At 43.4% G+C, this 14,192-nt stretch overlaps 1 protein-coding gene across 2 annotated transcripts in view; it reads right to left on the bottom strand.

The window, feature by feature from the left end:
• The window catches only part of USP43 (ubiquitin specific peptidase 43), a 51,931-nt gene that overhangs the window by 7,601 nt on the left and 30,138 nt on the right, over positions 1 to 14,192 (bottom strand). Inside the window, exons 3-9 of one of the 2 annotated variants that reach the window (XM_066587753.1) lie at positions 11,498 to 11,595; positions 11,056 to 11,148; positions 7,207 to 7,351; positions 5,894 to 6,041; positions 3,842 to 3,998; positions 546 to 657; positions 325 to 425 (exon numbers count right to left, since the gene is read on the bottom strand). In XM_066587753.1, the coding sequence (XP_066443850.1) occupies positions 325 to 425; positions 546 to 657; positions 3,842 to 3,998; positions 5,894 to 6,041; positions 7,207 to 7,351; positions 11,056 to 11,148; positions 11,498 to 11,595 (854 nt within the window). The remainder of the gene's footprint in view (positions 1 to 324; positions 426 to 545; positions 658 to 3,841; positions 3,999 to 5,893; positions 6,042 to 7,206; positions 7,352 to 11,055; positions 11,149 to 11,497; positions 11,596 to 14,192) is intronic. The other variant, XM_066587754.1, reaches the window with a different exon arrangement.

Here is a 14,192-nt window from a genome sequence, read left to right as displayed (position 1 = left end):
ATGCGTCCTGTAAATATGCAGTAAGTTTACACGACTGAACCCGCTTACGCCCGTGTCAATAAGCCCTAATTCACACCGTAAAATATTCTTCATGTAACAAATATTGCAATACCTAAAATAGCCAGTAGATGGTGCTAAGTGAAAGGACAGGCCGCAAATAAACCTGCCAGCGCCAATGTCATCCGGTATCATCTCTAATGTCATATAACCGTGACTGGCCTCGGATTATTTACGGAACGCTAAATCACGTTGTTCCCTCATTTCTTTGAATATGGGGTTCAGTCATTTTTAAGGATGACCCAATGACATATATATCCCACTAACCTGCTCACAGAGGGATGCTGAAGGGGTCGGCCATCCTTGGATGACAAATAACAATTGCTCACCGGCGCCCCCACCACTCGGATATTGAAAATCACTTCATTCTAAGGGGGAAGAAAAAAAGATACCTCTCTATAAGGTGACAACAAGCAGCTACAAACCCCGTAAATGTAACCCCCTGGGGAACGCCTCGCTAAGCCCCACCGTCCTATAAGGGTACATACAGGAATGTGGGCGTCACTCCTCATCAGATAGCGGATCTTTCCCAAGATGCTTTGCTGTAGTTGGTCCCAAGATGCTGCCCTGTCCTCCCGCAATACCAGCGGTGGTCCAAACCTGGCGAAAGAGACAAAAGTGAGTTTCTCCTCCTTATCTAAAAGCTTCAATTCATGCAGTTAATTCAGAACTAAAAGGTCCTTTCATATATTCTATCCGCTTTGTATGCAAAATGTGACTATCATTCTGTATAGTCATCTCACTCCACCAGCAGAATAGTGAGTGCAGCTCTGGAGTATAATACAGGATGTAACTCAGGATCAGTACAGGATAAGTAATGTATGTACACAGTGACTCCACCAGCAGAATAGTGAGTGCAGCTCTGGAGTATAATACAGGATGTAACTCAGGATCAGTACAGGATAAGTAATGTATGTACACAGTGACCCCACCAGCAGAATAGTGAGTGCAGCTCTGGAGTATAATACAGGATGTAACTCAGGAGCAGTACAGGATAAGTAATGTATGTACACAGTGACTCCACCAGCAGAATAGTGAGTGCAGCTCTGGAGTATAATACAGGATGTAACTCAGGATAAGTACAGGATAAGTAATGTATGTACACAGTGACTCCACCAGCAGAATAGTGAGTGCAGCTCTGGAGTATAATACAGGATGTAACTCAGGAGCAGTACAGGATAAGTAATGTATGTACACAGTGACTCCACCAGCAGAATAGTGAGTGCAGCTCTGGAGTATAATACAGGATGTAACTCAGGATAAGTACAGGATAAGTAATGTATGTACACAGTGACTCCACCAGCAGAATAGTGAGTGCAGCTCTGGAGTATAATACAGGATGTAACTCAGGATCAGTACAGGATAAGTAATGTATGTACACAGTGACCCCACCAGCAGAATAGTGAGTGCAGCTCTGGAGTATAATACAGGATGTAACTCAGGAGCAGTACAGGATAAGTAATGTATGTACACAGTGACTCCACCAGCAGAATAGTGAGTGCAGCTCTGGAGTATAATACAGGATGTAACTCAGGATCAGTACAGGATAAGTAATGTATGTATACAGTGACTGCACCAGCAGAATAGTGAGTGCAGCTCTGGAGTATAATACAGGATGTAACTCAGGATCAGTACAGGATAAGTAATGCATATACACAGTGACTCCCCCAGCAGAATAGTGAGTGCAGCTCTGGAGTATAATACAGGATGTAACTCAGGATCAGTACAGGATAAGTAATGTATGTACACAGTGACTCCACCAGCAGAATAGTGAGTGCAGCTTCTGGAGTATAATACAGGATGTAACTCAGGATCAGTACAAGATAAGTAATGTATGTACACAGTGACTCCACCAGCAGAATAGTGAGTGCAGCTCTGGAGTATAATACAGGATGTAACTCTGGATCAGTACAGGATAAGTAATGTATGTACACAGTGACTCCACCAGCAGAATAGTGAGTGCAGCTCTGGGGTATAATACATGATGTAACGCAGGATCAGTACAGGATAAGTAATGTATGTACACAGTGACTCCACCAGCAGAATAGTGAGTGCAGCTCTGGGGTATAATGATGTAACTCAGGATCAGTACAGGATAAGCAATGTATGTACACAGTGAATTCACCAGCAGAATAGTGAGTGCAACTCTGGAGTGTAATACAGGATGTAACGCAGGATCAGTACAGGATAAGTAATGTATGTACACAGTGACTCCACCAGCAGAATAGTGAGTGCAGCTCTGGGGTATAATGATGTAACTCAGGATCAGTACAGGATAAGCAATGTATGTACACAGTGAATTCACCAGCAGAATAGTGAGTGCAACTCTGGAGTGTAATACAGGATGTAACGCAGGATCAGTACAGGATAAGTAATGTATGTACACAGTGACTCCACCAGCAGAGTAGTGAGTGCAGCTCTGGAGTATAATGCAGGATGTAACTCAGGAGCAGTACAGGATAAGTAATATATGTACACAGTGACTCCACCAGCAGAATAGTGAGTGCAGCTCTGGAGTATAATACAGGATGTAACGCAGAATCAGTACAGGATAAGTAATGTATGTACACAGTGACCCCACCAGCAGAATAGTGAGTGCAGCTCTGGAGTATAATACAGGATGTAACTCAGGAGCAGTACAGGATAAGTAATGTATGTACACAGTGACTCCAGCAGCAGAATAGTGAGTGCAGCTCTGGAGTATAATATAAGATATTACTCAGGATCAGTGCAGGATCAGTAATGTATGTACACAGTGACTCCACCAGCAGAATAGTGAGTGCAGATGTAGAGTATAAGGCTGCCTTCACACAAGCAGTAAACTCTGTGGAATTACCGCTAGCGGATTTGCTGCAGAAATTCCTCAGCATTTACAGTACAAGGTATACAGAGGGGATTTCAGAAAGCTCCTTCACACAGTGTGGAATTTTAAATCCGCTATGTCTATATATGCTGCAGAATGATGCTGTGGAGTTAAACCCTTGTAGTTCTGCAGAAGTTCTGCAAGTAAACCTGCGGATTTCCTGCGAGTATTTAGTTGCAGAATGCCCGCAGTGATTCTGCCCTGTGTGAAGAGGACTAATAGAGGACGTAACTCAGGATCAGTAACGTTTGTCCGCAGTCACTCAACTTTTCGTCTAGAATTATTCTGTATGCAAACTTGAGTTTAAAAGTAGAAAACCCTGTAGGGACATTCTGCTTTCCTGCTGAGGTAGGTGCTCTCGGAGACTTACAGGAAAACAACCAAGTAGCTCAACACAATAATGGAGCCTCTAGGGGTAAAAGCTGAGTGGTTATTGCACTTAGCAGCCGCTTTCCTACAGAGACACCCTCCATATATGCAATCTACACGATAGCACAAGTAGAGATGAGAACCTGCAGGCGGCTTCCCTTTAATAAAAATGCAACAGAAATTTCCATATTTTGAATTTAAAGTTGCAAACCTAAATTGGGCAATCTGAGTACACAGAATCTCAACGCTGAACAGGGACGTAACTATAGAGGATGCAGGGGATGCGGTTGCACCCGGACCCAGGAGCCTTAGGGGGCCCATAAGGCCTCTCTTCTCCATATAGGGAGCCCAGTACTATGAATAAAGCATTATAGTTGGGCGCCCCATTCCAGGTTTTGCATTGGGGCCCAGAAGCTTCAAGTTACGCCTCTGACGCTGAACATACGTAAATAGTGATTACAGGGGGGAAAAAAACACTATAATCAGCCCCTCAGCAAGCAATATGGAAAGTGGAGAGCACGTCGACTGCCCCTTCAAATGATGCAAATGTACCTGACCGCCTGCTGACTCCCTGTCTCTAAGTTGCAAAGAAGTAGAAGAAGTTTAGAGCTCGACGCCAGGACCTCAGACGAAACGGACCCTCCGGCAGATGACTGCAGTGCGTCTGCATCGAAGCAACGGGGAGAGGAAGGAAGGCTGTGAGGATGTCCTGCAAGACCGAAGAATCAGAACAACTCTGTTATCACAACTGCCAGTAAGGGCCATTCTACACGGAATGATCATCGTTACAAAACAAATCTTTGGATCATGTGAATTTGAATGCTAATCGTTCAGTGCGAACATGGCCAACGCTTAAAGGACTAACAAGAATTCCTTCGCTTCTCGTTCGTCGCTCATTTTATGTAGACATAAAAATAATGGTTTGCTTGTGGCTGCGTGAACAGCGATCGTTTACAGCCCTTTTACACGCAACGATTATCGCTTAAAATCCATCTTCTGAGCGATAATCGTTGCATGTAAATGTGCCGTCTTTCAGTTTTCTGCTGAACGATGATTTTATGTTCGGCAAAAAATCCATTGTTCGGCAGAAGAGCTGATAGCAGGAACTTTGAATGCCGTCATTCATTTGGTGAGAGCTGCCTGTGATTGGCTGAGCACGTCAGCCAATCACAAACAGCTCTTTCAGCAGGCTGGGATTTTAAATCCCCGGCTGCTGAAAGATCAGCACTAGAGAGACGGGGACAGCCAAGAGAAGATGCGGCTGAGCCAGGCAGCTGAAGGGAGGCAAGTATGTTTTTTTTATTTTTACAGCACTTTTACTTGATTTTCAGGGAAGGGCTTATATTTAAAGCCCTTCCCTGAAATCAATTGGCAGCAGAATCCTCTACTGCAGCTGACATGTATGACAGCTGCGGTAGAGAATAGAAGAATTCCTCTGCTGCATCTGTCACAGATGTGGCAGATGTAGCAGCAGGGAATTCTTTTAACTAGCAGGGATGAAGGAAACATCTGCCTCATGCGGCAGGTGTGTTCTTCATCCCTGCGGGGGTCACGGCAGTGGCGGAGAGGTAAGTACATCTTCCCTGAAAAAGAATGCAGGGGTGCCGGCAGAGCATTGTTTTCAATGGAGCCGCCGGCAGCAGCCGCTGCTCCATTGAAAACAATGCGTGCATTCCCTATGGTGCACGCATGTCCTATCTTTACAGGCACACGCCTGTAAAGCACGGACATGTGCACACACCATAGGGAATGCATTGTGTGTATGCATGCACAAAAACACGCTTGTGTGAACCCACCCTAAGGCCGGCTTCACACAGGCGTAAACGTATTTATGCACACTTTTGCGAACCTTTCTTCGTGCGTGTCTGTGTGTATTTTACTGTATTTTTTGCATGCACATGCCTTGCATATCTTCATGTGCCAAAAAAAAAATCATAAAATTAAGTTTAATATTTGCTAACCAGTGTATAATACGCACCAAAATCGGACATGCTGCGAGTTTTTTATGCGCAACCAAAATGCATGTGAAAAAAAACATGTGACTGAACCCATTAAAATCAATGGGCTCTATTCAATGCATATTGCATGCAAATGCATTCATGTGAATAAGCTCCTAGGGTGCTTTTACACGGGCAGACTTGTCGGGCGCAGATACCCAACAGATCGTCCCAGCGATAATCTCTCCGGTGCTTTTACACAGCAACGATCATCACTAGTGAATAGAGACGGAGCGGATTGGGGATCGTTCTGGCCCGCTGCCTCCATTCACAGTAAACAGGCAGTTGTTCATTAGTGATACTGCCTGTTTACACAGCTGATCCATTGTCAAGTTTTATGCATGCAGAAACTAAACGATGAACAAGATGCAAATTAATTCTGATTGGCTGTTCAGTCGGGGTGTGCCTTTACACTGAACAATAATCATTCAGATTCCAACTGGATGCAGAAATCTGAACCTAATCATTTCGTGTAAAAAGTCCCTTCTCTCACAATGTATATTAAATCTTAACTCCGCTCATAAAGTATCATGATGTCACCAAGAACTAAGGTCTTCCATCCTCAGTCCTTTAAGATGGAAGTGCGGGCATTCGGTCTTGTACCCACCTGAGCCTCTACTAGAAGCTGATAGCTTGTTTGTGGGCGGAGGGCACTGGATTGCGTAGACGGGGTCTCCCTCAGCGATGGTGTTCAGGTCTTCATCATCAGAGAATGATCTTTGTAAGCCGCTGGAATGTAACTCCGCCAAGATCACCTGCAGAGAGAAGGTACGGAGAGTGTAGACCACCACTGGGGCGCAGGGGGAGAGCTACGGGCAGTGAGGAGCAAAGAGTTGTACCAACAACTTCTGCGGGAGTGCGCACACAGTGGTTTGAGAAGAGTCAGAAATCACTGCGTTCTATTCACTGCGTACTACGTGCGCAAAAATTGTGTCAACGAGCCCTATAGGTGTCTTCACACAGCGCATATCTGCGGCAGAAAACCTGCAGTAAACAAGCGCCAACTCTATAGTAGCCAGATTCACACCTGAGGGCAAAAACAAATGCTCGCATGCGCAACGATACTCGCCGCTACAGAGTGTAGTTGTGCGCAAAGAGGTTTTGTTATTTTTTCAAAGTACTCAGACTCCACGCTATAGCACCCGCGTCGGAAAAAACAGCAGGATGATAGGTCCTGCCCCATCTTTTATACCATGGTCGAGAATAGCGCTAATGAAACCGAAACCAACTAAATCAATGGTTTTCTTTTGCTCCGAAATGCTGCATATTTTAACCCTTGCATTTAAAGATTGAATTCACAGTATAAATCAACATGCTGCGGATTTGTTCCACGGTGTGCGACACAGATTGTAGAAATCACCTCCACACATATCGTACGTAAATGCTGCAGAATTTTCCCTGCAGCATTTCCACCATGTGCAGTTTCAGACAAGCGTATACATTTACGTATACATCACCAATACATTTACACATGAACGCGGTTGGGGGATGGCAAGAAACAGGCTGATCCGTCCGTGCCAGTGAACAATACTGTAATTTTTGTGACCGAAATGCCAGTTCACACGCTCGCGTGCGTAACACCTTCCCATGGAATAGAATGGCGATTAAACACCAAATTAGGGCGAGCCGCCTTCTTTTCCCTCCGTTATACGCAGCGTAACTCCACCCCCTCTCTTTTTTTTTTAAAGCTGCCATACAAGTCTATGGCAGCTTCCTGCGTAACGCGGACAAAGATGGAGCAGGACCAGTCTTTTCTCGGACGAAGATTTTGCGCGTCTGAACGAATCCATTGAAATCAAAGGCTTCACTTTTTCGCAATAACGGGCGCGATTTTCACGTACGGAAACGCCTCTGCAAACACGTTCGTATAAATAAGCCCCAAATGAGTACTTTCTGCGAAAACATACAAAGACATATTACCTGATCTGAAGGAACATTGCCCAGATCGGCGACCATCTGCCGTAGAGATGCAACAGTGCCCAAGAGCGGTACAGCCAGACCGATGCGGAGGAACCGCTTCGTATGGAAGACTAAAGTGACATTCAGGGCTCTAGGGAAAAAAATACTGTTAGTAATAGTTACGGACTTTAATCGTCACCCAGCTGCTCCCAAACCCTGAATGGTAAGTGGTGCTAAAAATCCTCCTATGCATGCATAACTAGACAAATTTACCAAGCAGGCCTGATCTAGCTGCGCAAAAAAATTGCGACCCACTAAAGCATCGATCTCCAAAGTATTCATTTGAACAAATGATTTTTTGGTGCGCAAAAATGGCTGACCGAAAAATATAGCACATAAGCGCTGGAAATCAGCAACCGAAATGTCATGCTGCCCAAAAATATAGGCTTTGCCCTATCTTTGGACCAAATAACTCTGGCAGCTCCATAGACTTCTATGGGAGCCGCCAGAAAAGGAAGGAGGAGGGAGTTTAGCAGCGGCTAGAGCTGCTCAACACTGACAGGCGCCTCTAGTTGAGGCATTTAAAAGGGATTACTATCCAAAGGATTAAAGGGCTGCGGCGTATTTTCCGTGCAGTACACCGCAGCGGACCGTGTAAGTGGATGAAAAAAAAAATAAATAAATAAATAAATCACAAATAATAGCCATGACTTGGTCACGGGTATTCTTCGTTCATGCGATTTTCAGCAGAGATGCGAGCAATGTTAAAACGCAACGCCCGTGTGAAGGAGGCCTCAGGGTACTGGGAATGCGGCCCGGCAATGTCCGCTAGACCCGTAACGGCGGTCAGATGGATTAATGCATCATCAACCAATATAAATGAAGAAATATGTAAATGTAGCCGGAAAAACCGGAACGGAGAAGAAAAATGACAATAAAACCAACACACATACCAGACATATAATGAGCAGCGCGTAATAAAGGTAAATAATAATAATGACATGAAATGACTGTAATTAGTAAACTACAATTTCCAGTAATCCGTGTAATAACACAAACGAGAGTGGGAGTCAGTAATATTATGGGAAGTGGCAAACTGTAATTATCCAACGCGTTGACTTGCTACGTCCTGTGTAATTCCACAGAACTGCGCTAATTACAGACCGCCTACTACTCACGCGGATCCTCCAAACAAAACCTCAAATTTTGTTCCATTTGTTACTCCCCACTTCTATGTATTTTTTTAATGATAAATTTTCAGGTTAAACACGGGTTAAAAAAATATATTTTTGGTTCATAATAACAAAAAAAACACACAAGGAAATGTTCTATTCGGTATAATATACATGGTGATAATATGTGATGATTGTATCAAGTTTGTAGCAAGCTGTAAACATGGATAGTCTTTGTTAATATGCCTGTGGTGCTGACATCTAGTGGACAATATGGAAACGGCAATAACTCATCATTCAAATTTTCCACACAAACAAGCCCAAATTAAAGAAAAAGAAGTAGATTTACTAATATTTAACAATAATGAAAATGTGCAAACGAAGGCCTCATGTCCACAGATGGATCGGAATTGCGCAAATTATATCCGCCCGTGGACATGAGGCCTTTCTCTGGATAGTCTTAAAATTCACCAGATTTATTACACTGCATCTGCAGGATGACAAGGCTGGTACCCCCCAAAAAATTGTGTACACAATACAGAGTGAAGAGAACCCATTGATTTTAATTGGTTCGTTTACAAAAGCGTATTTTGGATTCACATATTGTTTAAGCAAAAGAAATGCAGCATAAATAAATAATAATAATCTATATTTGTATAGCGCCAACATATTCCGCAGCGTGGTCTAGCTTCCTGTGCAGGTGAAGAGCACATATTGAATTAATTACACTAATTGCCATGTCAGTAAGGCTGCTTGCGAGAAAATCGCGTGATGCAACAGTGAGTGAAAACGCAACGTTTGAAGCCAATGATTTTCAATGGTTTCGGTGCCATTTGGGATGTTTTCACTCATGCGATGTGGAGTGAAGAAAAAAAAAACGCAGCCCGCTCTATCTTTATGCACTTTGCGATTTTTTTTATCTCCCATTTTCCCTAAGGAGCCTCCTATTTATAGAATCACAATGCAAAAACTTTTAGAGTTTTTAACATTAGAAACTCGTATTGACTTTCACCCGAGAAAATTGCGGGTTGGAGTGATGTGATGCAAGAAAAAAGTATCACTGATGCTCAAATTCGTGGTAACAAAGACGCGATCGCCAGTGTGAAGGAGCCCTGAATGGGAGCATGGTTGCGTGCTTCGTGCGCTAATATGAAAGAAACACCCATTGCACAAATACACAGTAAGGGCTTATTCAGACTGGCGTATATCGGTCAGGTTTTCACGCCCGGCCAATATATGCTGCCCCTCTCTGCAAGGGGAGGAGACGGGACGGGCTGGGAGCTGGTACACTGAGCTTCTGCCCCCTCTCCACACCTCGCCACTGTTTACAATGAGAGGGGCAGGACGCCCCTTCCCGTCCCCTCCCATTGCAAGCAGTGCGAGAGGTTGAGAGGGGGCGGGAGCTCAGTGCATTAGCTCCCAGCCCGTCCCGTCTCCTCCCCTTGCAGAGAGGGGCAGCATATATTGGCCGGGCGTCAAAATCTGACCGATATACGCCCATCTGAATAAGCCCTAACATAGTATGTTAGGCTGAATGAGGATAATGTCCATCTAGTTCAGCCAGTTTCCATCCCCCTTGTTGATCAAGCAGAAAGCAATAAAAAACCCCAAGAGGCAGAAGCAAATTTAGCCAATTTGGGGGGGGGGGGGGGGGGGGAATTCCTTCCTGACCCCCATAATGGCAGTCAGAATAATCCCTGGATCAACTTTTGAAAAATTCCTACCTGACTGCAAGACCCGGATCAACAACCCCGCTGGTTACCTAATGTCCAAATTCTGTAATATCATAGCGCTCTAGAAAGACGTCTAGTCTCCTCTTAAACTCCTCTATGGATTTTGTCATCACCACATCCTCAGGCAGAGAGTTCCACAGTCTCACTGCTCTTACAGTAAAGAATCCCCTTCTGTGTTGGTGATGAAACCTGCTTTCTTCTAGACGTAGTGGATGCCCTCTTGTTACCGTCGCGGTCCTGGGTGTAAACAGATCTTGGGAGAGATCCTTGTATTGTCCCCTCATGTACTTATACATGGTTATTTGATCGCCCCTTAGCCGTCTTTTTTCCAGGGTGAATAATCCCAATTTTGATGCCTCTCTGGGTATTCCAGTCTCCCATTCCGTTTATTAATTTAGTTGCCCTTCTTTGAACCACCTTAGATTGTTTAGCCTAACTTTATACCAACTATCTCTATTTCCCTCTTTAAGACGCAGCGGAAAACGAGCTCAAAATTGTTTAAGGGCGGTTTTGCACAGGTGTATTTGTGTGTGAAAAGCACAGAGAATAGAGCCGACTGTATTCAATGGGTTAATCCTCATTTCCACTTTTGTGCTTGCATTTCACACACGCAAAAAAAGAACACAGCGTGCGCTATTTTAGTGTGCATATGCGCACCATAGACCCCATGGGACTCTATGGGGGGTGAGCAATTTCACAGGGAAAAGAACACACCAGGGACTAAAAAAGGCTAAATAGTCTATAAACTCAGGGTGCGGCTGTGAACGGTCCCGGTCAGCACAAAAAGAACAGCAAATGAGCAGATATGCATGCAATAGCCTCACATTCACAGCACAAAAAAGACCCGCTACTGCATGCATATTGCGCATATGCTCATGTGAGGCCGCCCTGTGCTGCAAGTCATGTAAGAAGCACTGGCAAATCTTTAATAGTAAATCTATACCAAATATTTCAGATTCACTTACCTCGTCTGTCTAAGGGGGATAGGCAAGGAAACACAGAGAAAGGGGTCAAAAGTGTCGCTCTGCTTGTGGCAGTGCGGACAGGTGAGGGAAGATCTGAAAGGACACAGTAATTAATCTTGACCTGAGTGCAGAATACAATCACAAAGAAAATAATAGAGAGCAGTCACTTCTATATATAGATAATATGGAGGCGGGCGAGGTGTCGGGTGATAGTAATTACAGTGGTGTCATCTTAACCACCGGGAGGGGTGGCCATTATTTGTCTTTTGAGCAGCAAACAAAGTGCGGCCAGCGAGTTACATCACAATCTATAGAGGTATTCTCAAAAAGTTTAATTTAAAACTATTTAAATTTTTTTTAAAAATAAATGTTTTTACTGGCATTACAATGAATGTTAGAAATCTGGGTGGAGACGTAGATGCATATTCTTGCCCCATCATACCTGTATTGTGCTTGAAAATGCTCTTGTACAAAACTCTGTCCTAGATCTATGGGTGAGGAGGGTGCAGAGCTCACCGAGCCGTGATCAGAACCCAGAGGCTGCAGGAGAGAAGCAAATATTATACAATGTAACCATATCTTCTGTAGTTATACAGTAAAAAGTGATTCAATAGTTTAATGCTGCCCCTGGTGGTCAACGATATACCACCCGGGGCAGCCGACCCGAGTATAAGCCGAGTCAATAGGTTTTACCACAGAAAACTGGTAAAACTTATTGACTCGAGTATAAGCCTAGCTATACTCCAGTATATACTAGGTAAAAAAAATGCAATACTCACCTCCCAGCTGGCGTCTGTGTCTCCAGCGTGATGGTCTCCCCAGCAGTGCGGCAAGCTGCTTAAGAATTCTCCCCACTGTCATCTCCCTGCTCAGCTTTGAATTCCCCCGCCGTCAGCGCTGTGTAGGTAAGCGCCGTGATTGGATCGAGCGCCAGCCAATCACAGCCATTCAGTAACATCATCCACTGAATGGCTGTGAATGATCGAGCGCCGGCTGTGATTGGCTGGTGCTCGATCCAATCACAGTGCTTACCTACATAGCGCTGACGGCAGGGGAATTTAAAACTGAGCAGGGAGATGAAGGAGGGAGAGTTTTCAAACAGCTTGCCCCACCGCCGGGGACACCATCGCGCCGGGGACACAGACGCAGGCTGGGAGGTGAGTATTGCGGGTTTTTGTTGTTTGTTTTTTTTAGCTCACTCGAGTATAAGCCAAGGGGGGATGGGGGTTGGGTGTTTCAGCATAAACAAAAAGTGCTTAAAAATTAGGCTTATACCCGAGTATATATGGTAACTACTATAATAAGGCCCCCCATTGTACAAGAATATAGCTATTGAAAAAATACTGCTTCCTATGTAAAAAAAAATATGACTGCTATAATACTGCCCCCTATCTACAAGAATATAACTACTATAAATACTGCTCCTATGTACAAGAATATAACTACTATAATACTGCTCCTATGTACAAGAATATAACTACTATAATACTGCCCCTATGTACAAGAATATAACTACTATAATACTGCCCCCTATGTACAAGAATATACCTACTATAATACTGCCCCCTATGTATAAGAATATAACTACTATAATACTGCTCCCTATGTACAAGAATATAACTACTATAATACTGCTCCCTATGTACAAGAATATAACTACTATAATACTGCTCCTATGTACAAGAATATAACTACTATAATACTGCCCCCTATGTACAAGAATATAACTAGTATAATACTGCTCCTATGTACAATATAACTACTATAATACTGCTCCCTATGTACAAGAATATAACTACTATAATACTGCTCCTGTGTATAAGAATATAACTACTATAATACTGCCCCCTATGTACAAGAATATAACTACTATATTACTGTCCCCTATGTACAAAAATATAACTACTGTAATACTGTCCCCTATGTACAAGAATATAACTACTATAATACTGTCCCCTATGTACAAGAATATAATTACTATAATACTGCCTCCTATGTACAAGAATATAACTACTATATTACTGTCCCCTATGTACAAAAATATAACTACTGTAATACTGTCCCCTATGTACAAGGATATAACTACTATAATACTGCCCCCTGTGTACAAGAATATAACTACTATAATACTGCCCCCTATGTACAATAATATAACTACTATAATACTACCCCCTATGTACAAGAATATAACTACTATAATACCACTCCTATGTACATGAATATAACTATTATAATACTGCTCCCTATGTACAAGAATATAACTAGTACAATACTGCTCCCTATGTACAAGAATATAACATGGTCTGCAACTTACAAGGATATAACCACTTAAATAATGCCAAAAACAAGCATTATCTTTATTGTAATAGAAGTATAATAATTATCCCTTCTCCTATAAAAAAACAACAAGAATTCGGATCTCTAATGGGTATAAATAGATTTTCCTCTTTAAATGTAAATAAATGGATAGATTGTGTGCAGCCAGCTGTAGTAAGGAGGATAAGCTGCCTGCAAGGGATTATGTGTGGTAAATCCAACAAGGGTTTTTTCTTGTGTGTTTATTATAATTGGGCGACTATGACAAGCAGGCGGCTGACACCCACTACAACAGACGCCCCCCTCCTACCCCCACAGCGAGATGCTTCTCCCTTAACACGATGCCAGCCGGTTAAAGCTAATTGGCATCAGGCAGCATAAGGGAACTTTTATGTTTTGACATGACAAGGGTTAACAATTACTGTCGGCATGGGCAGGGGGGGAGGGGGGCGGTAGATTAAAAAAAAAGTTTTGAGAAATTTATGGATGTCATTCTATGGAAATGGTGGGGGTCGTAAGAGGATTGTTAAGGAAGCATGGTAGATCCGCTAATGAGAGATCTGCCAAATACAAAGTCTGTTCTACAGGCTGCAAGATACAAGCTCATGCCCATCTGTCTTATGCTAGATACTACTAATATTCTGCCTCTACGGCACGAGCACGCAGATGACGGGGTGACATGCCCCTCAACTCGCTTCTCTTTCCTTTGTCTATTACCTTCAGAAAGTCCAGCAAAGCTTCATACTCCAAGGAGAACCGTAGTGTCCCAGAACACCATCCTGGTCCCTCCATAAATGTCATACATGTATTGTCCCATGTGG

Source organism: Eleutherodactylus coqui, chromosome 13, assembly GCF_035609145.1.
Source record: "Eleutherodactylus coqui strain aEleCoq1 chromosome 13, aEleCoq1.hap1, whole genome shotgun sequence".
Taxonomy (NCBI): Eukaryota; Metazoa; Chordata; class Amphibia; order Anura; family Eleutherodactylidae; genus Eleutherodactylus; species Eleutherodactylus coqui.
Note: the sequence above shows the minus strand (reverse complement) of the source record. Positions and strands in the feature narration are given on the sequence as shown.